The sequence below is a fragment of the Symphalangus syndactylus genome, chromosome 18 (genome assembly GCF_028878055.3).
Source record: "Symphalangus syndactylus isolate Jambi chromosome 18, NHGRI_mSymSyn1-v2.1_pri, whole genome shotgun sequence".
NCBI classification, from domain to species: domain Eukaryota; kingdom Metazoa; phylum Chordata; class Mammalia; order Primates; family Hylobatidae; genus Symphalangus; species Symphalangus syndactylus.
The window spans coordinates 73753351-73778447 of record NC_072440.2 but is presented as its reverse complement, the minus strand read 5'-3'; the positions used below and the strand labels follow the sequence as shown (position 1 = coordinate 73778447).

Sequence of the window (25097 nt, the reverse complement as noted above, 5' to 3'; positions counted from 1 at the left end):
ATCCTGTTGGTGAGTGGGCACCGGAGTGGAGGACAGTATTCCTTGATCTCAGGTTGCCCCTCTCAGCATGGAACCCGTGCCCTACCAGGGGGTTAAGGTCCTGCATTCCTAGCCTGCTACCCCTATTGCAGAGCCCTTGCCCTAGGAGGGGGAGCTGAGTGGGTAAAGGGAGTGTCATGGGTTGAAGTGTTATGTTGGAATTAAAAATGACATGTTGAAGTCCTAACCCCTAGTACTCCAGAATGTGACCTTATTTGGAAAGAGGAGGTTTATAGAGGTAATCAAGGTAAAACGAGATCACTAGCATGGGCCCTAGTCCAATATGACTTGTGTGCTTATACAAGGGGGAATTTGGATGCAGAGACAGACATGCACAGAGGGAAGACAGTGTAAATACACACAGGTAGAATGCCATGTGAAGACAGAGTGATCCATCAACAAGCGAAGGAGCACCAAACATTGCCGGCAACCACCAGAAGCTAAGAAAAGGCAAGGAAGGATTTCCCTACATATTTCATAGGGAGCATGGCCCTGTGGACACCTAGCATTCAGAACTGTGAGAAAATCGATTTCTGTTGCTTAAGTTCAATTTCCTGGTACTTTGTATGGGAACTGCAGGAAACTCAGTCCTCTCTGCTGTAATGACCTGGAATAGTGCTTCTACAACACAGGGCTGCAGAGAGAAGAGATTCTGGCAGCCTATGCCTCCTGGGGTGAATCTGTGGAAGGTTAGGAGCTGAGGGATGAGGGAGCCCATCTTCCTGGGTGCCTCCATCTGGAGTGGAGGATCTGGAGCAGAGTTTCCATCACATGGACCTGGGGGTGGGGGACGGGAACACAATGTGTCTCAAATGCCACCGACTCGCTGTTCTTACTGAGACGTAATTATCTGTTTGAACGACTGTCTCTCCACGTGCTCTATGCCCTTAGAACAATTTCCAGAGACTTTAAACAGTTGATTTTAAGTATTTCTCATCAGTTAAACCGCTGTTTCCCTGGGGAGAGGGTCCACCAAGCTCCTCACACCACCATTCTGGGAGTGACACCTGTTTAATTTTTGGCAGATTAGGATAGAAGGAGATTCAGCTCAGAGAAGATGATCCCGTTGCTTTGTGTCCCCCTCCTCCTGCATGAGACCAGAGTGCTCCCCCTGCCCCTACTTACAGTGGAGACCACCAACCCCAAGACCTGCCTTCCTGCCCCACAGAGCAGCAGAGACAGGAAGGCAGAGGAGAGCTCCTGACCCTCATCACACGGCCGAGGACTTGGCATTGGTGGGACCCCAGAGGGCACCCAGAGCAGATCACTTCTGTGGGGCAGGTGGCTAATCCCAGGAAATGGGGAGCAGTGGGAGGGAGAAAGGGTACGGCTTGGGGACCCTCGGGTTTCCCCCCAACACAGGGACAGAGCAAGGAAATGGGGTGGCAGGACAGGGGTCTCAGAGCCAGGGCCCCTGCCAGATATAAATGGCCCCCCGTGGATGCTCATTAAATGATATTTTACTCCCCATGAAAGACACTCTTTCCCGCAGCCTGCCCCTTTCAGATGGAATGGTTTATTTAAATCAGATGGAAAGAGTAGAAAGAGACAGACTACAAGCCCCACGGGTCCATTAGCCTCAAAGACGGGAAGTCTGCCTATCCTCCCAGGTTTTCCTGGTCCTAATCTCCTCCGAGAGCTGAAGATTCTTGCTGGTGTCCCCTCACTGCTCCAGGGACACCGTCAGCTCATGGCATCGTGTTGTAGACCCTGTAGTTCTCCTTCTGCGTGATGTGCAGCTTCCAGGGGAAGAGGCGCTTCTGGGAGGGGAGGCCACGAGCCTGCCGCACCATGAGCACTACGTCCTCATCCGAGAGCAGCCGAACCAGATCCCCCTCAGCGTCCCGGTAATTCAGAGCTATGTCCTCCCTCTGGAACTCCCGCCTGCACGGGAAAAGTCAGGGATAATCAAAGGGCCTAAGCATGGGGTAGGGGTAGGGAGAGGGGGTAAAAAGAGTGTTATGTCCTGAAGCCAGGAGTGAGAAAAAGTCACAGCCTGATACAGGCCCGTGTCATCCAAGTAATCCAACCTCCCATTGTACAGATGGGGATATCGAGGCCTAAAAGGGAGAAGAGGCTGGGTGCAGTGGCTCACGCCTATAATTCCAGCATTTTGGGAGGCTGAGGCGGGCAGATTACCTGAGGTCAGGAGTTCGAGAGCAGCCTGGCCAACATGGTGAAACCCTGTCTCTACTAAAAATACAAAAATTAGCTGGGCGTGGTAGCATGCACCTGTGATTCCAGCCTCTCAGGAGGCTGAGGCAGGAGAATCACTTGAACCCAGGAGGCAGAGGTTGCAATGAGCTGAGATTGCACCACTGCACTCCAGCCTGGGCAACACAGTGAGACTCCATCTCAAAAAAAAAAAAAAAGGAGGAGAAGCGACTTTCACAGGAAATTAGTGGCACAGCCTGAAATGTCTTGTGTATAAATGTGCTAAAGGCTTAAGAGTTGTGAAGAAGAGTGGGTTTGACTGGGCACAGAGTAGGGCCGTATAAAGCCTCAGAGAGACACTTGTGTGAGGCTATTGAGGAGAACCTTGTAAGGACAGGAACTGTCTGGCCTGGGTGCGGGAAGATGCGCATCCTTCTACTTGGCTGGTGTACGTAGAAATTGATCTGAGCTTTCTACCAGTAATTTGACAATGTGGGCCAGAAGCCTATGAGACTTGCAAATGCTTTAATCCCCAAATCCGCTTCTTGAAAATCATTACAAGGAAATGATCAGATAAGTCATCAAATAGATGAACTAAGATGGTCTGTACAACGTTGTTTAGAGTAGTAAAAAAGAAGAAGAAATCCTAAGAGGCCAGCAAAAGCTCATGGCCCCAGCCCCTCACCTCGTGAGCTCCAGCAGGTCTTTGAATAGGGGAGTGCTGCTAAGATCTTCCTCCACCGCGATGTCCCTAAGGGGGTGACAGGCTGGAGTAAGGAGGCATCAGGCTGGAAGTGGGGCGTGGGGTGGGGGAAAGGGGAATGAGGCTGGCCAGGCCACCCTGGACGTTGATGGCTTGTTACAGCACTGTGGCTCGTCTGGGAGCCACTGGGGGCTTTGGAGTGGGAGAGGGACCCATGAGAGGGTGATGTGAGGGGTGGTGGTCGTAGGGATGGCAGGAAGGCTGGACAGGCCCCTCCCTCCCAGGTCACAAACTTGACGGTGCTGATGGTGTCTTCGTAGTAGTAGCAACGCAGCCAGTTGGTGGGGTCGTCCTCCTCGGGGAAGTCTTTGAGGATCTTCACGAAGGAGAGAGGGAAGATGCCTGTGGCTCCCCGGACAGTGCCCTGCAGAAGAAGAGAAGGGAAGCCATGCTGGTGAGAGGAGAGGCCGCAGAGCCATGCCTCAGAGCCCTCGGCTCCGTTCTAATGATGGGGAAAGGCAGATGAGGTCCGGGTCTTCTTCTGTAGAGGGAGGAGAGAAAGCGAGGAAGTTCGCTGAGCTCGTCACTTCTAAGAAGGCTTATGGGTTTTACAATATGTCAGAATCTGGATTTATATAGAAAGCTGCTTTTTTCTCACTCATTCATTCAACAAAGACTTCTTGAGAAACCAGCCACGTGACGGGCTCTGGGCTCTCAAAATAGATAAAAGTCCTTGGGCCGGGCGCAGTGGCTCACACTTGTAATCCCAGCACTTTGGGAGGCCGAGGCTGGCGGATCACCTGAGGTCAGGAGTTCGAGACCAGCCTGGCCAACTTGGCGAAACCCCGTCTCTACTAAACATAAAAATTAGCCAAGCATGTTGGCGTGGGCCTGTAATCCCAGCTACTCAGGAGGCTGAGGCAGGAGAATCACTTAAACCTGGGGAGGTGGAGGTTGCAGTGAGCCGAGATCACGCCATTGCATTGCAGCCTGGGCAACCAGAGTGAAACTCTGTCTCAAAGAAAAAATAATAATAAAAAAATAATAATAAGTCCTTGCCCCCACAGAGTTTCCAGTACGATGGGGAATGACAAGCTGTGCGAGCTGTGAACGACGACCTATCCAGTGAGTCAGATGGCAGCAGGTGTTCCAGAGGAAAACAGAACAGGGGAGGAGGAGGATGAGGGGTGAGGAAGGGCCTGCTGCTGATCCCACTCACTCACTCATTCAGTCATCAGATACAACTGTGCCTCTACTCTAGACCAACTAGCCAGAAATCAGACCCAGACCCGGCCACGGCCTGGGCTTTGGGCACGTGTTCTGTTCATCTTCACAACGACCCTATGGAAGACAGATTATTTACATGCCATTTTACAAACATATTAACCAAGGCTCAAAGTGGTCCCCTCCCTGCCCCTCTGCCACCCACTTCAACCTGAGGCCAGAAGTTAGCCAGCATACTGATAAGTAGGACTTTCCGGAAAACAGGAAGGCAATACATATTTTCTATTTCTGGAAAGTGACCCAGAGATACTCCTCAGTCCTCTGTAAGAGCCCTGAGTTCCTCAGATGGAGATCTATGATTAGGGTAAAATGGAAACCGCTAAACTGGCTAAACCAGTGGCCACTCTCCAGGGCCTGGACGCCGGGGACCCAACCCAGCTCTTAAAGGTCCCAGGATCCTGGGGGGCTGACCCTGCCTCTGGGCCTGTCCCAGAACTTCCTTCAGACACTACCCACAGGAGCACTAAGTCTGAAGACAGGACCTAATACAAAAGGCTGGTCCCAGGCCAAGGCCCAACACAGCCACTTCCCACCTCCACTCACTGAATCAGAACGGAGCCCTTCTGTGGGCCACACTGGGACAAAGCACTGACCGGGAAAGGCCCTGGCTTTGAAGTTTCATTTAAGTCTCCTAATGACCCTAGTATCCGGCCAGGCGCTGCACATCCAGGCTCTGGGGTGAGCCCTGGCCATCTACCACCTCCTTTACCCCTTCCAGGAAGCCGATGAAGAAACATTTACAGAAAAGGAAACCGCAAGTTTGAGTAAGTTTCCAAAGGTCCACAAAGCAAGTGAAAAACAGAGCTAGGAAATGGCCCAAACAGGCTGACTCTGAGTTCACACTCTTCATCAGCAGCTTTTATTGCAGTGGGCAGGGTATGTATTGTTGTCCCATATTACACAAGTGGTTGCGATTTCACCCCTCAGGAGCAAATATCTGGAGAGCCATGTGATTGCTGCAACTTAGCAGTGCTGCTGGCATCTAGTGGAGAGGCCAGGGATGTTGCTGAACACCCTGCAGTGCTCAGGACAACCCCACAAGGGACCATCTGGCCCCAATGTCAGTAGTGCCCCTGCTGAGACATCCATTGCAGACCAAGAAACTAAAACTCAGTAGGTTAACTTACTTGCCCTAAGCAACCCATTTTTCAGGGTCAGAACCAAAGACAGGTGCATGAGCTCCAGAATGTTCTGCTCCCACCGAACACCTGCCTCCCCAAAGGCTGTGTTCCCGCAGGCTCCCCAACCTGCCTGGATCTCCAGGACTATCCTCAGATAGCATCTCTTCCCTGAGGCCTTCTGAGACAGTCCTCAGTCTCTGAAGCACACAATGCCTGAAGCAACCTCACCTCCAGCCTCACCTCTAATCTCAGCCTAACCTTACCTGCATTCTCACCTCCATCCTCACCTCCAACCTCACCTCCATCCTTATTCCCAACTTCACCTCCAACCTCATCTCTAACCTCACTTCCAACCTCACCTTCATCCTCAACTCCAAACTCACCCCCATCCTCACCTCTAATCTCACCTCCATCCTTACCTGCAAACTCATCTTCCTTACCTCTATCCTCACCTCCACCTTTACCTCTAACCTCACCTCCAATCCCACTTCCATTCTCATTTCTATCTTCACCTCCAGTCTCACCTCCAATCTCACCTCCACCCTCACCTCCAATCTCACCTACACACCTCCAATCTCACCTCCATGCTCACCTCCAATCTCACCTCCAATCTCACCTCCATCCTCACCTCCAATCTCACCTCCATCCTTACCTCCACCCTCACCTCCAATCTCACCTCCATCCTCACCTCCAACCTTACCGTCAATCTCACCTCCAACCTCACCTCCATCCTTACCTCCATCCTCACCTTCACCCTCATCTGCACCCTCACCTCCATCCTCACTTCCAATCTCACCTCCACACTCACCTTCAATCTCACCTCCATCCTCACCTCCACCCTCACCTTCATCCTCACCTCCAATCTCACTTCCACCCTCACCTTCAGCTTCACTTTTAATTTCCCTCCAACCTCACCTCCAATCTCACCTCCATCCTCACTTCTGAACTCACCTCCAGCCAGTCTTTGTTGATCCGACTGAGCAGGAAGATCACATCTCCAGCTTTGAAATTCAGCTCCAGTTTGCTGTTTCCAGTGAAGTCAAATAGAGCCTGAGGAGAAGCGTGCAGTAAGGAGGGAAGGAGAAAACACTCACTGAGTTCCTATAGAAGTGCCTTACATACTTTGGTCTCCCATTTTACGGATGTAGAAACTGCGGCTTGGGGAGAATAAGCGACTTCTCTGAGGCCACCCCATTTTTTAGTGGAGGGGCTGGGAATTGAACCCAGGTCTCCCTGACTCCAGGATGGGTGCTCCTTCCAAACCTGGTGGGGGTGAGCACACAGGGAAGGGTTCGAACTCTCTGGGCTGAGCACCCACCTTGGTCACCAGGCTTCATCGGGGGCTGGGCCTTGTTTGAGTCATCTCTGTGGCTTCCATGCCTAAGGCAGGGCCGACTCAGAGGAGGCCCAGGCAATCTGGCCGGATGAGCATAGGGATGGAAGCATTCTCCTCTGGCTCCACACGCTGGTCACATTCCCTCCCCTTAGCTGGGCTCGGGGACCCCCAGTGGCAGAGGCTGAGGCTGTAACCCCTTCCTTCCTCCCAGTGCCCAGCACTGTCCCAGGCACATAGCAGCGCCCAGCAGGAGAGGCCCAGTGGCTGGCAGGTGGGCCAAGGCCAATGCCCACAGTGTGAGAGCCTGGCCAGCGTGGGGGCGGGGGGTACCTCTGCTCTCGGAGCTGCCATGCGGTCAACACTGTTGCCTTGTGGGGACACGCTCTTGCTGTGGAGAGAGAAGAGGGGCTTGTTAGCCCTGTGATTCAGGGCCCAGCTTCCTGCTTCTGTGTCCAGAGGAGCCCCTTGCAAGGAGCGGGGAAGGCAGGGGAGACAGGAGATGCTGAAATATGTCTGCAATTGCTCCTCTGGGCGGGCACACTTGTCCCCAAATCCTCACAACCTCTTTGGAGGTGGGATTGTTCTCCCTTCTTTATGGACCAGGAAGCCGGGCTCAGAAAGCAGGTGGGGAAGGGGATACACGCTCATTCGGTGCCTTTCACTTGCCAAAGTGTTCAGATTTGTTTGTTCCTCTGCTCGCTACAACCAAGCTCTGATGTAAATGTGACTGTTTCTAATTTTTCAGCTGAGGGAAACTGAAGGTTGGAGAGGTGAAGTGTCTTGCTCTGGGGCCCGTGGCTGCCACATGGCACAGCTGGAATTAAGACACACCTACCTGTGTGCACAGGGGAGATGCCAGGCACGGAGAGGACCCTTGGAGACATTGGTGGGCGGAAGTGGAGGGAGGAGCTGGTGGGGAGCTCAGGAGCTCTGTCCTGCTTTTCCTAGAATTCTTAGTACCAGCAACCTGGGCTTTGGAGGCCCAGCAGTCTAAGAGTGGCTTGAATTTTTGGTGGGAGGGATGGGCTTTTTGGAATAAGGGAGGAGCAGTGTGCCCTGGAGGCCAGCATGATACAACCAGAGCCATAGCTGGCCCCGGAGCTCCAACACACCAGGGAGAAGGCATTCCCAGAGATGCTCAGAGAATGTTTGTGGATGGGGCAGCTCTTCCCTCCTCTCTGCCCCCAATTCTTTCCAGGCACCCAGAGCTTCTGGGCTATCCCCAGTGGTTGCTGTGGCACCAAACTCTCCAGAGTCAATATCCCAGTCCTCGTCTTCCAGTCCTTATTATCACATTGAAAGGCACACACGCTCTGTCCCTGCAAGCCTGAACGTGACTTTCTAAACCCATCTAATAAACCAAATCATCCTGGAGTGTCCAGGGATATGGCTGATCTGTATTTTCCTTCTCTCCTTTCAGGGAAAAGAGATGCTTTTCCAGCAGGGACCCAGGGCTCTGGCCATGTGGAAGCCCAGGGGCTGGTCACTTACACTTTCCGGGTGCGCGGGCGGAGCCGGCGGAGTGCCTGGGGCACCTGCTCAGAGTCATAGGGTGACTGGTAAAAGAAGATCCGGACGTCCTCATCCATCAGCACCCAGACTGGCAGGCTGAGCAGGCTCTGTGTGGGTGAGACAGCAGAACCGGTGGGGTAGTCAGCAGAAAGATCTGGACACCCCAGCCTAGATGTACCCTCCCCAAGCCCTGACAACAGCCCTCCTCTCTTTACGAATGCATGATGCCTGATAACAGAAACGTGTTGTTTAAAAAAATAAGAAAACTCAGCATGCTGAAGGTAACACTTCACAAGCTCTGCTCCTGGGTCCAAGGTCAGGAGAGGGACCAGGGGCTTGAGAAGAGTCCATTCAGAAAAGACTTAAAGTTCTCCAGAAACAGCAATAATGGTGATGACAAGTAACATGACCTGGCGGTGACTTTACCAGGTGGGTATCACATGCGTGATCTTGCTCCATCTCATGACATCCAATGAGTTAGGATCAGAGAGGTGAAGGGATCTGCCCAAGGCCACACAGCCTAGCAAGGGACAGAGCTGGGGCACCCAAAGCCATCTGCCAGTAAAGGCTACCCAAAACTAAAGATGAGCTAACAGTCGGTGGGGGTGAGGGGCTCCCAAAATAACCCAAATTAACAACGGTTGGTGGCATTATAGCCTACAAAATGCTTCCTGAGACTTTCTCTCATATCATAGTTGAGGAAACTGATGCTTGGACAGGGAAAGTACCTGGCCCAGAAGAGCAGAGCTAAGTGGCAGGACCCAGAATTGAGCCCTAGTGTCCTTGTTTCACCGAAGCTGGTTCCACCCACCACGATGCAAAGACCTTGAAGCTGTGAGGACGTGAGCACCCAAAGCCTGGCAGGCTCATCTCACCAAACTCCAAGCTCACAGGTCTGGGGACACTGAGGTTGGCTTTGGGTGCTGAGGCTCCAGAGGCACCCAGAGCCCTGCAGAGAATCCCATGGGGGCAGCAGGATAAGGTAGGGTCGGGGAACTTTGTCCGAGAGGAACTGGGGATGCACAGCCTGGAAAAGGCTGTCATATGGGGACAGCCTGGGAGGTGTTTCAGGAGTCAGGGGCTCCTGGGATCAAATCCCAGCTCTGCCTGTCACCAGCTGGGTGGCTTTGGGCAAACCTGGCTCCAGATTGTCATTAATAAAATGGGGACAATAATAGCCTCTCCCCCGTGGGATTGTGTGAGAATTAAATGAGTAAATATATGCATAATCCTTAGAACAATATCAGGCATATAACAGGCGCCCATCAAAGTTAGATATCATCATTGTTACTGTTATTTTCATTACAATGAGGCACAGTGGGTAAGAGCTCAAACCCTGGAGTCACAGAGATGTGAGTTCAAATCTCATCCCACCTACCTAACTGCTCTGTCACACTTAACTCACAAGTTATTGAGCGGATTAAATAAGATTATTCATTTATCCATAAATGTGTATCAAGAGCCTTCTGGTTGCCAGTCAAAGCTCTTCACGCAGTTCCAGGCAGTTGTCATTATCATGTGATTCACATTCTTCATGAGGGTGGGGTGAGACCAGTGGGTAGGACTTACAGAGAGTTGGGCTTTTCTCCTAGCTGCCCAACAATGGGACAAGCAGCCTGGGTCAGGGCAGAGTGGTAGTGAGCTCCCCATCTCTGAGGGTATGCAAGCACAGGATGGGGTGCCCATGGCAGAGATTCCTACACTGAATGATCTCTGGCTTCCAGGAACCCAATCGGACACAAAGAGGCAGAGATGGATCCTCTGGGCTGCTGGTTGCTAAGACCAGGTGTGGAATGAGGAGCCCCAGTTCCCCAGCCTCACCTCTTGCCTTCTCTTCCTCCTTCCCTCCCTCCCTCACTCCAGAGCCCACTCCCCTATTCTAGCCTAGGGGGAGAAGGGTGGAGCCTCAGCCACCCTGAAGGAGCAGCTGGAGCCCACCCAGCTCCCCTCCCTCCCTCTTCCCTGCTCAGAGCCCAGGATTCCTGGAGCTACCTGCTCTCTCCTCCTTCCTCCCACCTCCTCTGCCCTCCATCTGCTCCTTCCCTCCATCAAGAGTCAAGATCTCTCACATTCTGGAAGCAGGTTCACAGTTTACAAAGCACTTTCTCATCCTGTTCTCGACAGATCCCAACTTCACTCCTGTGATACTAGAGGGCACTGCCCCATTTCACAAGTGTGAAAACCAAGGCCTAGAGAGGATGGGCAACTCACCCCAAATCACCCAGCCAGTCAGTGTCAGAGTCTAGACTAAAGGATCCTAGTCCAGTGCTCTTCAGCTGTGAGGACGCCTCTGGGCTGGGAGGAGGGCTTCCCTTGCCAGCTTCCTGAGGTCACTATCAGGCCTCTAGTGACGGTGCACTCACTGCCACCTCATGAGGAACACTGCCCCTTTCCTGGATGGCTGTGGCTGGTAGAAGTCCTTTCCTGACCACCTCGGCCTCTGCCTTTAAGATGCTCCTTCCTCTATGCTCCCATCTCATAGAGATGCAGAGTTTGCAAGTCGGAGAATACACAAGGGTCCCCAGCCAAGACCCATGAGTGTAGCTAAAATCCAGCCCATGTTCAGGTGAGGGGGTGTGTTGTCCCAGAGGAGGCCTTCTCTAGTTTGCACAAAGACGCTATATGAGCAACCTGCGGCCTGTTTGGCCACGCCCCCATGATGGAGGCACACATAGGTCTCCGTGTGATGTTATGATCCACCTGTTGGCATTCCCATGGGACAGTGGGTACCTTGGGGGCAGGCACTGGATGGAATTCACCTTTGTATTTTAACGCCTGGCATAGACATTTACCTGTGGGGTTTGGAGCATTAAATGAAGACTTGCCAATTCCAAGTGTGGCTCCTGTACCTTCTCCATTGCTCCTGCCCCTATCCCTGGAACCCTAAGGACGCATCCTGTTTTTCTCCCAAGATCACGCCTTTAGGGATTGAAGATGGGGCCATCAGAGCCAGAGAGCCAGCCCCAGTTCCCAAAGCCATACCCAGGGATGGTACTTGGGCTCCCCCGCCAACACTGCATGCCCTTCCACGTGCCAAGGTGGCAAGGCCCACTGGTACCTTCATGTAGGCGTTGAGGGCAGGTATCCGCATCTCAGCGATCTCCTGTTTCACACCCACGTAGACTTTGGCTGAGAACAGACAAAGAGCTGTCCTAGGAGCCTGGCCCAACATGGCCCCGGGGCTCAGGGCTGTCCCTGCAGGCCAGGAACCCTGGCCAGAGCCCCTTCCCAATGGCTCAGTATTCTTCCCTGTTATCTTTTCACAGCGCTGAAGTGGTCACTCTGGCACCATCCAACTTTCATCCTCTGAGTTGTGCTATCACCAGCTGATATTTTTCTTGTCTTACTTTTCTATTTACTGCCTGTTCATCCAAACACACACACACACACACACACACACACGACTCAGTTCAAAGAGAGCAGGATTTTCACCTGCTTGGCTCACAGCTGTACCCCCATCACCCAGGACAGTTGCAACCCTGGCTGCACATTCAAGCTACCCAAGGAGCTTATAAATATCTCACTGTGTAGCACTTGCCCCAGGGCAATTAAATCAGAATCTCTGGGGGCAGGACTCAGGAACCAGGACTCTCTCCATCTCTCAAGGCACATCCACATACCACCAAAGTTAAGAACCATGGGTCTAGAATCATGCCCAGATGAATGAGCATTGGTTAAGTGGATGAATGAACAATTCCTCAAGCTCAAGGCAGAGTGTTCTGGAGGAAAAGGAAATATGACGGGCTACCAAGAGACAAATGTCCCCTCCAGGTGCCTTCAGGTGGGTGCACTGGTGGAACCATTCACCAAGAGAACCCCCACGAGGAAGCATGCCTGAAACCCGCCTAGCTCCTGGTGTCCAGGAGATGGACAGAGGTGATGGTGGCGGTGGTAGGAGGGTCTGGGCTAGAGCTAGACATTTGGTATTTAAGAGCAAGAAGGTGACAATTAAAGTCCCAGACATGGGTCAGTTTGCCAGGGTGAGTGTTTGGAATGATAAGGCAGGGGACAGAGGATGTCTGCTCAGAAGATCCCCACCTTCCAAGGAGCAGCAGAGAAGGTTGATTCTGTAACAGAGAAGCTGATGGGGTCTCTAGTAAGGTAGGAAGGGGATTGGGAGACACTGGTGTCTCAGGAGGTTGGAGAAAGCTTAACAGAGGAAGGAGTGGGGGCGTGAAGATGAGGCTTGGCACTGGCCATGGAAGCCAGAATTGATGGGTCATGGCCCACCTCACCGAGAGGAATTTCAGTGGAGTAGTCAGAGCTAAACCAAGCTGAGGAGTTAAGGAGAGGATGGCCATGCCAAGGTGAGAGTGTGCGAATTGGATTGCCAAAGGAAGAAGAAAGAGATCTTTGGGGGCCCTGGGGGCATGGAGGCTCAGGGAGGCTGGTTGTAAGAATGCTGTTTCATGGCTCAGGATTGTTTAAAGACAGAAGAGGGTTGAGGCTGTGGAGACGCTTAGCAGAGGGAGTTGGTATATCAAGGGGAAGATGAATATACAAGGAAAAGGAGGGGTAGATTGTCAGGGGAGAGCCCCAAAAGGGAGAGGAGGGAAAGTGATGGAGCCTGAGAGGGGAGGTTGGCTTGGAGCAGGCAAGACTCCTGGGGGGAGCTTCAAGTTCCTTGGTGGGGCTGGATGAGAAGGAGCAGGGTCATATGCTGAGACAGAGAGAGACAGAGACAGAGACAGAAAAAACAAGCTGGAGGTGGGGTTGGAGCTTGGGGAAGGGTCCCTGAGGCTTGGGGAAGGGAGACAATTGTCCTTGTCTCTGGCCTGCAGGGCATGAAGGGTGCCGCTGAGACCACCCCCTGTGTAACCCATTCATGATGGGGTTTCCTCCTGCGGGGCAGGTGCTGAGCAGCCAAGGGTTTGGCGCTGTCCAAGGTGCATGTTAGGATCCAGCTGGGGAGGAAGGACCAGGAGGCCAGGGGGCGAGGGGACTGTTTGCAAGCAGAGGCGTGAGGCTGCCCAGCTTCCTGGCACGACAGGGGAAGAAGGAGAGCCACAGGGACGCTGGAAGCCAAGACCGTGAAGTCAGAGGGCTGGTCTCGTGGGAGGAAGCTGAGGGCGGGCAGGGAGGTGAGTCAGTGTGTTTAGGGACTAGACTGGGGGATTCCTGTCTCTGAGGAAGGGAGGCCGGGTGCTGAAGTGCTCCAGACTGTGGCCTCCTGGTAGGGGACAGCAGGGGCGAGTGGTCATCAAAGCTCTGGGGCTGTGAGGCTAGAGTGCTTGGGGTGGAAGCCACAGCGTGAGGCAGGGGGAGCCGTGTGGGGAGGGCTTGGCAGCCTGTAACTGCTGGGAGTGGGGGCTATAAACTACATGAACAGTTTTCACTGGGGTTGAGATCAAATCACAGAACAGTGCCAGGGGCCCCAGAAGGAAGGAGAGTCAGCAGCTCTGCAGCAGCAGGACGGGAGTGGCTGTCTACCTGGGAGTGTGGGCAGGGTACAGGCCAGGGCACTGCTCTTGCTGTCTGGCCCGAAGCGCTCCTCCAGCTTGCTCTGCAAAGCATGGAACTGGCGGTAGCGGCGGTAGATGAGGTACTTGGATCCTCCTTTTGTCTTCACCTCGATGACGAAAACCTAAGGAAGACAGAGGTTGTGGGGAGGGCTCAGGGGCCAGAAGCACAAGCTAAAAAGAGGTGGAGGGGAAAAGGGGAGGAGGAGGAGGAGGAAGATGACGAGGATAAGGATGCAGAAGGGTCTCTGGAGAAGGAGACCCCTGTCAAGTCAAAAGGCTGATGCCCCAGAAGCAGACGAGCTTTGCTAAAAAAATGAAAAGAAAAGAAAAAAAAACTGGAAAAAGAGAGGAAGTGAGACCTAGTGTTAGAGGCAAGAGCCCTTGGAAATAGGCCAAACACACTCTCAGGCCCAAGAAATGAGGAGCCATGCCTTGGAGGTCATGGTGCAGAGTGAACCCGCCCCTGGCTGTGCTGTGGGCGCAGGACGCCCCCTCCATCTGTGTCTGAATATGACAGAGATATTGTGGGGGCAACACTAAAGTCCCCCACCCCCGACTCTCCAGGTGGAGGTTCTGAGATCAAAGGTCGCAATCAGGATTTCTCAACCTTAGTATCTTGCTGGGGCCGGATAGTTCTTTACTGGGGACAGGGCTGTCCTGTGCACGGTGGGGTGTTTAGCAGCACCCTGGATTCTATCCACTAGATGTGAAGTAGACCTGCCCCAAGATGCAATAATCAGAATCTCCCAGGGTAATGTCAAATGGGCAAAATCGGTCTTGTTGAGAACCACTGAGATAGAAGTTGAGAGATCAGAGAATTGGAGGTTCAGAGGTCAGAGGGCAAGGTTCAGAGGTCAGCTGGGTGGAAGTTCAGAGGTTGTCGGGTGAAGGACCAGGAGTCTCTCTTACAAAGTGGCTGGTGAAGCCTCTCTTCTCCTCGATGTCGGCAATGTTGGCCGAGATGGCAACATCATCTGGAAGCTGTTCAAAGTCACTGTGTGAAGGAGAGGAAAAGAAATCCTGGTTATCACCCTGATGCGTTTTGTGGGCCCACAGGGTATGAGGTAGAGTGTAAAGCAAACTAATGTTGTGGATCCAACATTTGTCTCTCAGCACCCCTTCCCAGGCCAGGTCCAGCCACTGACCCTGGGAATACGGAGATAACAAGACACAGCCCAGGCCTTGAGTGCAGGAATGGGAAGCTGGCGGCCATACAGAGTGCAGGAACGGGAAGCTGGCGGCCATATTGAGTGTAGGAATGGGAAGCTGGCGGCCATATTGAGTGTAGGAATGGGAAGCTGGCGGCCATATTGAGTGTAGGAATGGGAAGCTGGCGGCCATATTGAGTGCAGGAATGGGAAGCTGGCGGCCATATTGAGTGCAGGAATGGGAAGCTGGCGGCCATACGGAGTGCAGGAACGGGAAGCTGGCGGCCATATTGAGTGTAGGAATGGGAAGCTGGTGGCCATATTGAGTGTAGGAATGGGAAGCTGGTGGACATATAGCAATAGCCAAATTATAGTCTAACACATTACTGTCAATTGCACAGATTCACCCAGGAACAAGGCATCAAACATCTCCATACCAGGCCCTGTCCTAGGCCCTGGATCACAGGTGTAAACAAAGTCAACACATGCCCTGGATGGAGTGCTATGGGACCCCCATAGAGAGACCACCTAATTGTGCCCAGGTTGGGGAAATCCTCAAAAAGGAGATGACATGTGAGCAGGTCTAGAGGGTAAAATAGGCATCTGCCAGGTAGAAATTGGGGAGGGTCTTCCAGGCAGTGGGAGCAGCATGACCTGTAGAGTGGGCCCAGATCTGTGTGGCTGGGGCCAGTGTGATCTGAGACTGAATGAGCAGGTGAGGCCAGTCTGCGGGTCCCAAGGGCCAAGTAGGGAACTTATGTAGGCAATGGGGAGTCATGTAGGGCTTCAGAAGAAAGTAAAACATAGGCCAGGCACGGTGGCTCATGCCTGTAATTCCAGAACTTTGGGAGGCCGAGGCAGGCAATACAAAAAAATGACACCCATCATCCCAGCTACTTGAGAGGCTGAGGCAGAAGAATCGCTTGAACCCAGGAGACAGAGGTTGCAGTGAGCCAAGATCATGCCACTGCACTCCGCCTGGGGGACAGAGCCAGACTCCATCTCAAAAAAAAAAAAAAGAAAGTAAAACATAAATATGATTTTGGCTTTAGGGCCAGCTCAGGCAGGTGTGTGGGAAGGAAAGAATGTGTGGAGATTTAGGGGACAGAGCATCACTGGGAGGTCCTGAAGTGGTCCGACTAAGAGATTGTCTGCACCTGAGCCAGACAGCAGGGACAGGAGGACATAGACACAAGGGCCACCAAACTTGGTGGACACTGTGAGCATTTGCTGTATCCTTTGTTTCTTCCTGGCTAACCGAGAGGAGCACTGGTTTTGTTCAGAGTAGCCATGTGCCTAGCCCCAGAGTGATAGATCATGATGGGTCTGAGCCAAACATCACCATCCAGCTCCTGTTTTCCAGCCTCCCTTGCAGCTAGGAGCAACCATGTGACCAGTTCTGGCCAATGAGACCTAAGAGGAAGCCTGGTGCAGGGGCCTCCCCAGAGTGCTTGCTTTCCTGATCCCAAGGGATGGACAAGCTCATCATGGTCTCCCCCTCTGAAAGCAGTCTTGAAGCAAGTGTGATATCCAGACCTACAGCAGCTATGTTGTCTCCATGAGGCAAGACACGAGAAAGGCCAAAGGAATCTCTGGGGTGCTAGTCCTGATATCACTGGCCTACAGAACCAACTATGGCTTACCTCTGAACTTTTTTTTTTTTTTTTGAGACAAAGTCTTGCTCTGTCCCCCAGGCTGGAGTGCAGTGGTGCGAGCTCAGCTCACTGCAACCTCTGCCTCCCAGGTTCAAGTGATTCTCCTAACTTAGGCTCCCAAGTAGCTGAGATTACAGGCACAAGCCACCACACCCAGATGATTTTTGTATTTTTAGTAGAGACGGGGTTGCACCATGTTGGCCAGGCTGGTCTCAAACTCCTGACCTCAAGTGATCCACCTACCTCGGCCTCCCAAAGTGGACTTCTTGTTAGGTGACCAAATAATCCCCTGTCTGTTTAAGCCATGGTCAGTTCCTCCACTCCCTGCAGCCTAATGCATTTCCAACAGACACATTACCAATTTCTTGTTGTTCCTAAGTTATGATCAGGAGAGGTTGGGCCCTGTTTGGATGCGGAGGTGAAAGAAAAGGCACTGTCAAGAGTGACACCTACACTTCTGGCCAGGATGGGGACGGGGGGCAGAGTTGATGGACTGTTTGGGGCATCCTAATTTGAGAGGCCTGCTGTATAGCTCAGGAGCTCAGCATGGGGGTCTCGGCTAAAAGTGGTGAGGTAGGATTAACCTTCTGCCTGTGGCTTGTGGCCAAGACCCCCACTCCTGACTCGGTGAAGAGCTATCAGGGAACAGAGGAGGGGTCTGAAAGGGACAGATAGGGGAAGAGGAAACAGACTTCCAAGGAGCGGGAGAAGGCACAGCCAGGAGTCTCTGAGGGGTCACTGAGTCCAGCCACTTGGAGACAGACAAGGAAACAAGAAGCAACTATGATTCTTCTGGTGCAGCAATTGGGAAACAGGGGAGAGAGTGGTGGGGGCGGGGGGGTGGCAGTGGTGGGGGGATTTCAGGGGCTGCCAAGTCCAAGGCCCCAGAGCTGGCTGGGACCTCAGGAGTCTACACACCATAGTCCCAGTCCACGCTGGACCCATGTGACCTGGAATCTGAGGCTGCATCAGAATTCAGGGGGCTGCCACTTGGAGGTGACTCAGGGTAGCAGTGGGCAGGTAGTGGAAATCCCCCCTCCCAGCCCCACTCACTTTCCACACATGCTGCCGTGGTGATACCCTTGGGAGAAGCTTCCTCCTCCACTTTCTCCCCTGGGGCTGTGCTTGTCCTGGGTAATTTCCTCTGCAGTATGATAAGGTGGGAAGGTGGGGGTGGGGGGCACATAGGAAGGAACCTGAAGGGTAGCAACGGCCCTAAGCAGGGCAGCAGGCAGGTTGGGTGATAAGAACGACAGCTGCCTATTTCCTGAGGGCGCCAGGTGCTCTTCTAAGACAGTGTCACCTTTGTACAGATCGGGAGACTGAGGCACAGTAAGATTAGCCCGAGTAAGTCGGGAAGCTGGGATTTGAGCCCGAGCAGTAGCAGTCTGGCTCCAGAAATTTGTTACCAAACTTTGCCATACTGCCCCAGACTCTGAGCCTCCCAGCAACTTGCTGTGTGAACTTAAAAAATTCCCAGACCTTCTCGGCCTGTGTCCCTGTCTAAAATAATTATAATTTTAGCGAACCTGTATGTGGCACTGCCTGTGTGCCAGACACTGTTCTAAGACCATTAAGACATATGGGCTCCTCAGATCTCACAGCTCCAAGGAGAAGGGAAGGGGACACTGGACACTAAACAAATAATGACATAACTCAAATGGGCATAGTGCTGGGAAGGAAAAGCACGTGGCATTTTGAACTAGAACAGGAGCCTGGCCATTATTATATTCCCTCAAAGAATCAATCATGCAGCAGACAGGAGAGATTGGGAGGAGGAACTTGTACTATGGAGGCTCATGCGCCGTCAGAGGGCATCCTCGGGCTGAGGGTGGTCAAGGAGGGCTTCCCAGAAGAAGCAGCACTAGTGATCAGCCGGGAAGAGCAAAGCAAAGAGGAGTTGGTCGCAGGATGGCAGGAAAGGCCTTTCAGGCAGGGGGAACGGCAAGTGCAAAGGCCACAGCTGCTCAAGAGGCAAGTTCAGGGAACTGCAGGGAGCTGAGCGTGGCTGGAGCACAGAGCAGGAGGCGGAACGTGATGAGAGACCAGTCATAGAGACAGGCAGGGCCCGCTCACGAGGTGCCTTGATGCCTCGCAGAGGGACCTCGAGTTTTCCCTGGGGTGGTGGGAGCTGAGGAAGGGGTCAAGCAGGACAGACATTGGCAGATGCTTGAGGCAGAGGCACAACATTGGGGACAAGAAGATCAAGCTCCCTTGGGAAGATTCCTCCCTGTGCTCCCTCCTTCCTTCCTCTGTAAAATGGGGACAGGAGAAGTACTTATGTCTCCGGGTGGTCATGCTATCCCATCTGTAACAAACACAGCCCTGAAATCCCCACGAGGGCAAGGACTCTGCTCACCCTACATCCCAGGGCCCAGAACAGAGCTTGGCATACAGTAGGTGCTCAGTACTGCTCAATACACAGCCACTACCGTCATCTGCATTTATGGAGTTTTTTGATGGGCAGCATGAGAATGGCCTGGCTGCCTGCGGGGCGGGCAAGAAGAGCAGCAAACCCAACCGGAAGTCCCCTGGAATATCCGCTCCTTTGGGGACCTCACCCAGGCCCTGCTGGGCCGGGACGTTCTGGCTCAAGACATACTCGCGCAGTTCACGGACTTTGGAGCCTGGCCTGGGGGAGGTTTTGGAGCCTGGCCTGGGGGAGGCTGAGGCTGGAAGAATCCTTGGAGGGCAGCCAGGGCAGGTTTTCTGGCACCTGGCACACAGTAGGTGCTCAAAACATGTCTGTTGGAACCGAACTTGCCACCCCTGAGGCAGCCCTCCCCATCTTTGGATGTCTCGCCTTGGGGTTCTAGAAAGTCCCCGCTGCGCGAACCTGCGCCCTCTCCTTGTACTCTCTGCTTTGACCTTAAGCAGAACGATTCAGGCTCGCTTTCAAACGGGGCCTTCGAGGTACAGGGAGCCCCCATGTCCCCCGTACCTGGCTCCAGGCCTCATGAAAAGCAGTCCCTCCCCCTCTGAGGGCCAAGGCAGCTGAAAGGGGACAGGGAGCGGGGGAGGGAGCACACAGTCCTGCTGGTCAGCTCTCGGCGTCATCCCCTGAACCCTGTACCCCAGAAAGCAGGAAGTGCCCAAGCCTCAAACAGCTGCTGTCTCCGGAAGGTTCGAGTTTGCGTGAGGCTGGGTCCCCTAGGAGAATGTGTGGGGAGGAAGGAGTTCAGGTCGGCCAGCCTCACCCAGCTCCTGCATCCCGCTCTGAGGCTCAGGAAGGCCACGTGGACTCCCCTCTAAGCATTTGTTTCTGCTGCCCTTGTCCCCACCCACGCTTCAGGTTCTACTTGCAGCCCCAGGCCCCACCATGGCCCTTCTGTTCCCCGCGTAGGCACACACCAGCCTGGCCTGTCTCTGGCGACCCCCTGAGTGGCCTCCACGTAGGTAACAGAGGTCACCTGCTGTTCCAATCCAGGGGGTGCAGGGGCCAGGCTTTGTGTCCTCAGGGCCCCCACAGCTCAGAGCTCAGGCCTGGCTACCGAGGAAAAATTCTGAAAATGCTTCCCAAGCGACGAGGCTGGATGCTGGTGAGGCTGTGCTCTAAGCCCCAACCTTGCCAGTCATTCTCTGTGACCCTGAGTAAGTCTCTTAACCTCCCTGGGCCTCAGATTTCCAATCTGTACAATGGCAAGGTTGGACTAGAAGAATCTAAGACCTTTTCCACCTCAAAGATCCACTCATTAATTCATTCATTTCTTCATTAATTCAGCAACATTTATTGAGTCCTTGGTCCTGGTGCTCAATAGGGATGAGCTACCTTCTAGGGATACAGCAGTGATCAAAACAGACACAACCTCACGGAGCTTGCTTCTCATGAGGGAGCCAGTGTTCAAGAAAAAAATAACAAATGAGCATATAATATTATTCCCATAATGTAAAACCCAAGCAGAAAAGGGAAATAGGGCAAAGGGTCAGACAGCAATAAGATAGGGGCTGTCAGGAAGGCTTCTTGGAGGAGGTGACATTTGAGGCAAGCCCTGATTAGAGGAAGAACAAGCCAGATTCTGTGAATTCTGTTTGCACAGAAGATAGAAAGTCATTGCTGATCACCATGTGAAGCAAAGGGCCCCAGCCTGGGACCTGGGACACCTGCATTCCTCTCCAGACACTGCCAGTCACACCTTATGTGACTGTGGGCAAGTCACTCCCACTCTTGGAGCCTCGGCGTTCTCATTTGTGTCTGAGGGTGGTGAGCCACAGCTCAAAGTTTCCTTAAAGCAGTTCTGAGAGGTTGCATTTCTGAGTATTTGGGTTCTGACTCAACCCCAGCCTCTCATGTTGATCAGGGACTGCAGAAGGACCGGCCTTTGTCCCCAAGGCCTATGAGGAGCAGTGAGAAGGCCCGGGGGTGGCCACACCCCGGCACTCACCTCTCGGCCCGCAGCTGCTGGGCCACGGCCATGGTGGGCGATGGTCCCAGGGAGCAGGTGGAGAGTCTCGCCCAGCCAGTCCCAGGCTGAGTTCACCTCTCACTTCCTCCAGCCACCCTGCGTCTGGTCTCGGCCTGCGGTCCTGGGAGTCCCCAGGAGCTGCCTTTGGGGAGGCTCAGGCCTGCTTCTCTCCACTCTGGCAGAGGCTCCTCCTCCAGGCTCTCTGGGCCTAGCCTGTGGCCCACACTTCCTCTTACCTCACCTCCCAGCTGCACAGAAATTGAGGAAGTGGACCCTCGGGTGCTAGGTTTGCAGGAATCCACTTCCTTGATGTCAGTCCTTGGCACCAAGCCTCAGTTGGGTATCAGAAGCCTTGCTCCATCAGAGATGGGGTCCCAGCCGTCAGGGGGTCTTGTGATCTTGGGGAGTCACTTCTCATCCTCTGGCCCATCAAGCCCAACCCTTATTCTCTTACTGCCAAGCCTTTGCCCAAACTCCTCCCCAGGCCTGGAATGCTGGCCTCCATTTTCCTGTGATCCCTTAGCCCCAGAGTAAATGCCACCTCCTCCGGGAAGCCCTCCTGATTCCTCTGGCCTCTGTCTTCCTAGAGTGTGAAGTTTGGTTTGTGCTCCCTGGCACTCTGGGATATCCTTTCCTCATCCTTAGATCTCCATGCCCAGCCAATCCTCTTTCACAGGGCTGCCAGTCAGAGTGAGTTTCACCCTCCCTGCTTAAACTCTCCTGCCCCATCACCCTGTGCTCAGGATGAAGTCCAGAGTCCTTGCCCTGCCTGCCTCCAATGCCCCTGAGGCCCTGCAGCCTTCCCCAGCCTCCACTCCTGAGCTCCCTTTTTCTCACTGGCCTCCTTTCCGTTTCTAGAATGTTCTAAGATGTCTGCCACAAGGCCTACGTGCATGGTGTTCCCTCTGCTGGAACGAGCTCTTCACTGCCTCTTTTGCATCTCAGCTTAGAAGTTACATCTTTAGCGAGGCCTTCCCTGACCGCTCACCCTAAATTAAGGCCCTCCCTACTACATTCTCTCACAGGTCCCTGCACGTCTACTGCAGAGCACTCATAACTATTGTCATCTCATGTTTGTTTGTTTATCTGTATGTTTAATGACTGCCTCCTTGGCTAGCAGCATGCCTGGCACATTGCAAGTGCTCAACCAATATTCAGTGAATAAATGAAACGCTGCTAGTCAGTGACTGCAGCTCCTAACAGGTATGGGTATTTGATTCTGAAGGGACTCTGACAAGAGTTCCACAGGAGTCATTGGCACAGCCACACCCAGTAACTCCCTGCCAGCCACACATGCTCACACACTCGTATTCATACATGCAGAGCAGAAAGGTGTTTTAAACAACTTTAAACATGCAAGCCCCAGCTAAAAAACAAGAAAGCATAATTTTCAGGTAGGATCAAAGAGAGGGGTCAGGAATCTATACCAGGGAGAGAGGAATGTGGCCCATAGCCCATGGGAAAACCAAGACTGGATATGCATTGTTGGGCTGAGATTTTAACGCCAAATCTGGGACTAGGTACAGGCCACAGGTCCTGCTGTTAGCAGAAAGTCAAATCTGAGCTCTCAGTGTAAAGTGGATGTCAGAACTGATTATGGGAACAGAGTTTCTCAGCCATCAGCCTGGAGTCACGGCAGGAGTTGAGGTCCTCTCGCAGTCCATGGGTGGAACAAGGGACGCGTGTACCAGATCACCCTCAAGCCTGCCCTCTGCACTGGTGTAAGGCCCCGATATAAGCTACCCACGTGGTTCAGAAATCCTAAGCTGAGGCATTATATAAAAACAGCTTGGAGTCAGTGACTCTGCAGGGCCTACTCTGTCAACTCACAGACCAAAACTACAAATCGTGAGCTGTGAAAGACAGCTCAGAGCCTCCACATCATGAAGAATTCACACCCGAAGAACTAGAAATAATACAAACAATAAGTCTGATGAGTTGCTGGTGTCTCAGGGCTCCCAGGCTAGAGGATGAAACGATGAAACACAGAAAGAGCAGGGTTATTAGTGCAGGTGTCTGTAAGTACCAGCAGGTGCAAGCACAGCCATAACCGAGCGAAGAGGACACTGGCCTACAGTTGGTCAGGAAGGACAGGAAATGGCAAAACAATTTTAGCAAGCAAGCATGATACAGAATTTGCAGGTGATTGTGTAAAGTGTGTGTGTAGTATATGCCTATAGTTGGAAACACATATTTGTGTATAAACACATACAGCTTGCATAGGCAAGTGTAAGTGCGTTTTGTGTTGTGTCTATAAAAGAGCATATAACGTGTATAGTGGTGGCATTGTGACTATGAGAGAATATGCTTAGATGTTTGGATCATATTCGGTGCCAAGTGAGTATAAACACAAGTACATTTATAATAGGTGAATTTGGGCAAGATAACATGTCCTTTTTAAACCTTTCTTCTTCACCAATCTGTAAAACAGTCTTGCCGAATGGAGTTGTAGAAGGAATTAATAGAAAAATGTATAAAAGTGCCTAGACACATGGAAATTTCTTATTCCTTTTTTAATCATTTTCAATGTGTATATCTGTAAGTGTGTGTTTCAGGTGGGTCACGCCCTCAGGTTTACCTTCCCAGGTTTTTTCATGGCTTGTCTTCCAAACCCCAGCCCCCACAACCCCCAAGAAAACTCCTGTGGCACTGACTCAGCCGCTGGGAAGCCACCTCTGCACCTGGAGGACAAAGATATCCAGGGAAGAGCCCACGACGGGCCAGCTCTTCCCTCGTCCCCTCTTTCTCTCCTTTTCTTCTGTCCCTGCCCGTGGTTCTGCTGAATACGGGTATTTCTCTGTCTCCTCATACACAGAACACTGCTGCTAATTTTATGCCCGCGCTCTGATATAGTGTAATTTGAGGCCAGGCACTCTGTCAGCAATGGGCTCCCGTCCTGCCGCTGCAGCAATGCCTGTACCTTCTACTGCCACTCCAGACCTGGACTCTTGCTGCTGCTGCTACAGGGGGAGAATGAGGCAGAGGGATGACCTGGAAGAGGAGCCGAGCTCTTCACACATTCCATTAAGCAAGTATGGATGGAATCTTTTCTGGATAAGTGCAAAGAAATGCCTGAAGTGACCTCTCACTTACGGAGACCTGATTTTAGATAACCTCCACATCCCACAGCTTGTGAATAAACCAAAAAAAAAAAAAAAAAAAAAAGCCATTGAATGGTCAGAATTGATAGCTCAAAGTCTATGCATTGACACTGGCATATTTTATTCACAGAAGAAATGTAAAAGGAGCCTGGTCCTCTCTTCCTGCCAACTCAAGAACTTGAAGCAGTGAGTTAGGAGAAGGAAGAAAATTACAAGGGGCAGCCAAATGCAAGTGACAGTTCAGTGACAGCCTGACAATGATAAAGACCATGGAATACTAAAAAATATATATATTCTCAAGAACTCAAAAAACAAATACCGGAGGCCATTCAGAGAAGGGCATCTCTGCATAACACCACTTACTAATGCCCCTTCATAATCACGTCTCCAGGAAAAAGTCTAATACACCCAGACCATGCCTGGGGGATCCCCAGAGCCTGAATGGGGAGTGGATGTGCCAATCACAAAAGTGCACAGCACTTTTCAATCCTTCATCATGCAGGCGCTGGGGTACACAAGATAAACCATCGCCCCCATTTTGGACATGAGGAAACCCTCCTTTGAGCAGCCAGCGGCCTGGGCTGAGAGCTCCAGCCACAGGAACTGGAACTCTGTGATAGGGAGGAGGTGAGCCTCTTCTACAGGACTAGGAGATACTCTTGAGAGCTCATTATAGGTACTCAGCAAATCCCCGCTGCCTACATCAGCCACTCTCCAGGGTAAGAGAAGGAAAATCCCTGACTGGACTGTGTAAGATTCCTGGGGATCCCTCACGCCTTGAATTCCCCAATCTTGACCCACATGTGTCTCCCTTTGTAATTTACGAGGGGAGTTTCACTGGACCTCCTCCCTGAGCCATAAATAGCCATCCCTGGCAGGCCACCCATGCAGTATTTGAAGACAGGGAGGGTGTAGACGTGGCCAATTAGACAGCAAACTCCCTGAAGGTAGAGGGCCTTCTCTTCTCTGAGAAGCCCCGGGACACGGCTGAGCTGGGTCTAAACCTCACATGCCCCCCGCTCTGTCATGCATTAGTTGTGCAAACTCTCCGAGAATCGTTCATTTTTCTAAATGGAGATAATATTTGCCTCTACATTATTATTACTTGGAGAGAAAAACTGCAGGATTATTCATTCATTTCCAAATGTGTTGAGAACCTACTATGTGCCAGACACCTAC

General features: G+C 52.4%; 1 protein-coding gene across 2 annotated transcripts; it reads right to left on the bottom strand.

The window, feature by feature from the left end:
- Positions 1-1535: 1535 nt before the first annotated feature.
- On the bottom strand, positions 1536-21054 carry NCF4 (neutrophil cytosolic factor 4). 2 transcript variants are annotated; one of them, XM_055253414.2, is made up of 10 exons: positions 20797-21054; positions 14521-14605; positions 13580-13733; positions 11208-11278; positions 8129-8256; positions 6968-7025; positions 6253-6351; positions 3190-3320; positions 2879-2944; positions 1536-1923 (listed from the first exon to the last, which is right to left on the bottom strand). In XM_055253414.2, exons 1-10 carry the CDS (start codon positions 20826-20828, stop codon positions 1728-1730), a joined length of 1020 nt encoding a protein of 339 aa, XP_055109389.2. In that variant the 5' UTR covers positions 20829-21054; the 3' UTR covers positions 1536-1727. The 2 variants fall into 2 exon arrangements, with proteins under 2 accessions (XP_055109389.2, XP_055109388.2); XM_055253413.2 differs by having other exon boundaries at positions 2879-3320; positions 20797-21045.
- Between the last annotated feature and the right edge of the window lie 4043 nt (positions 21055-25097).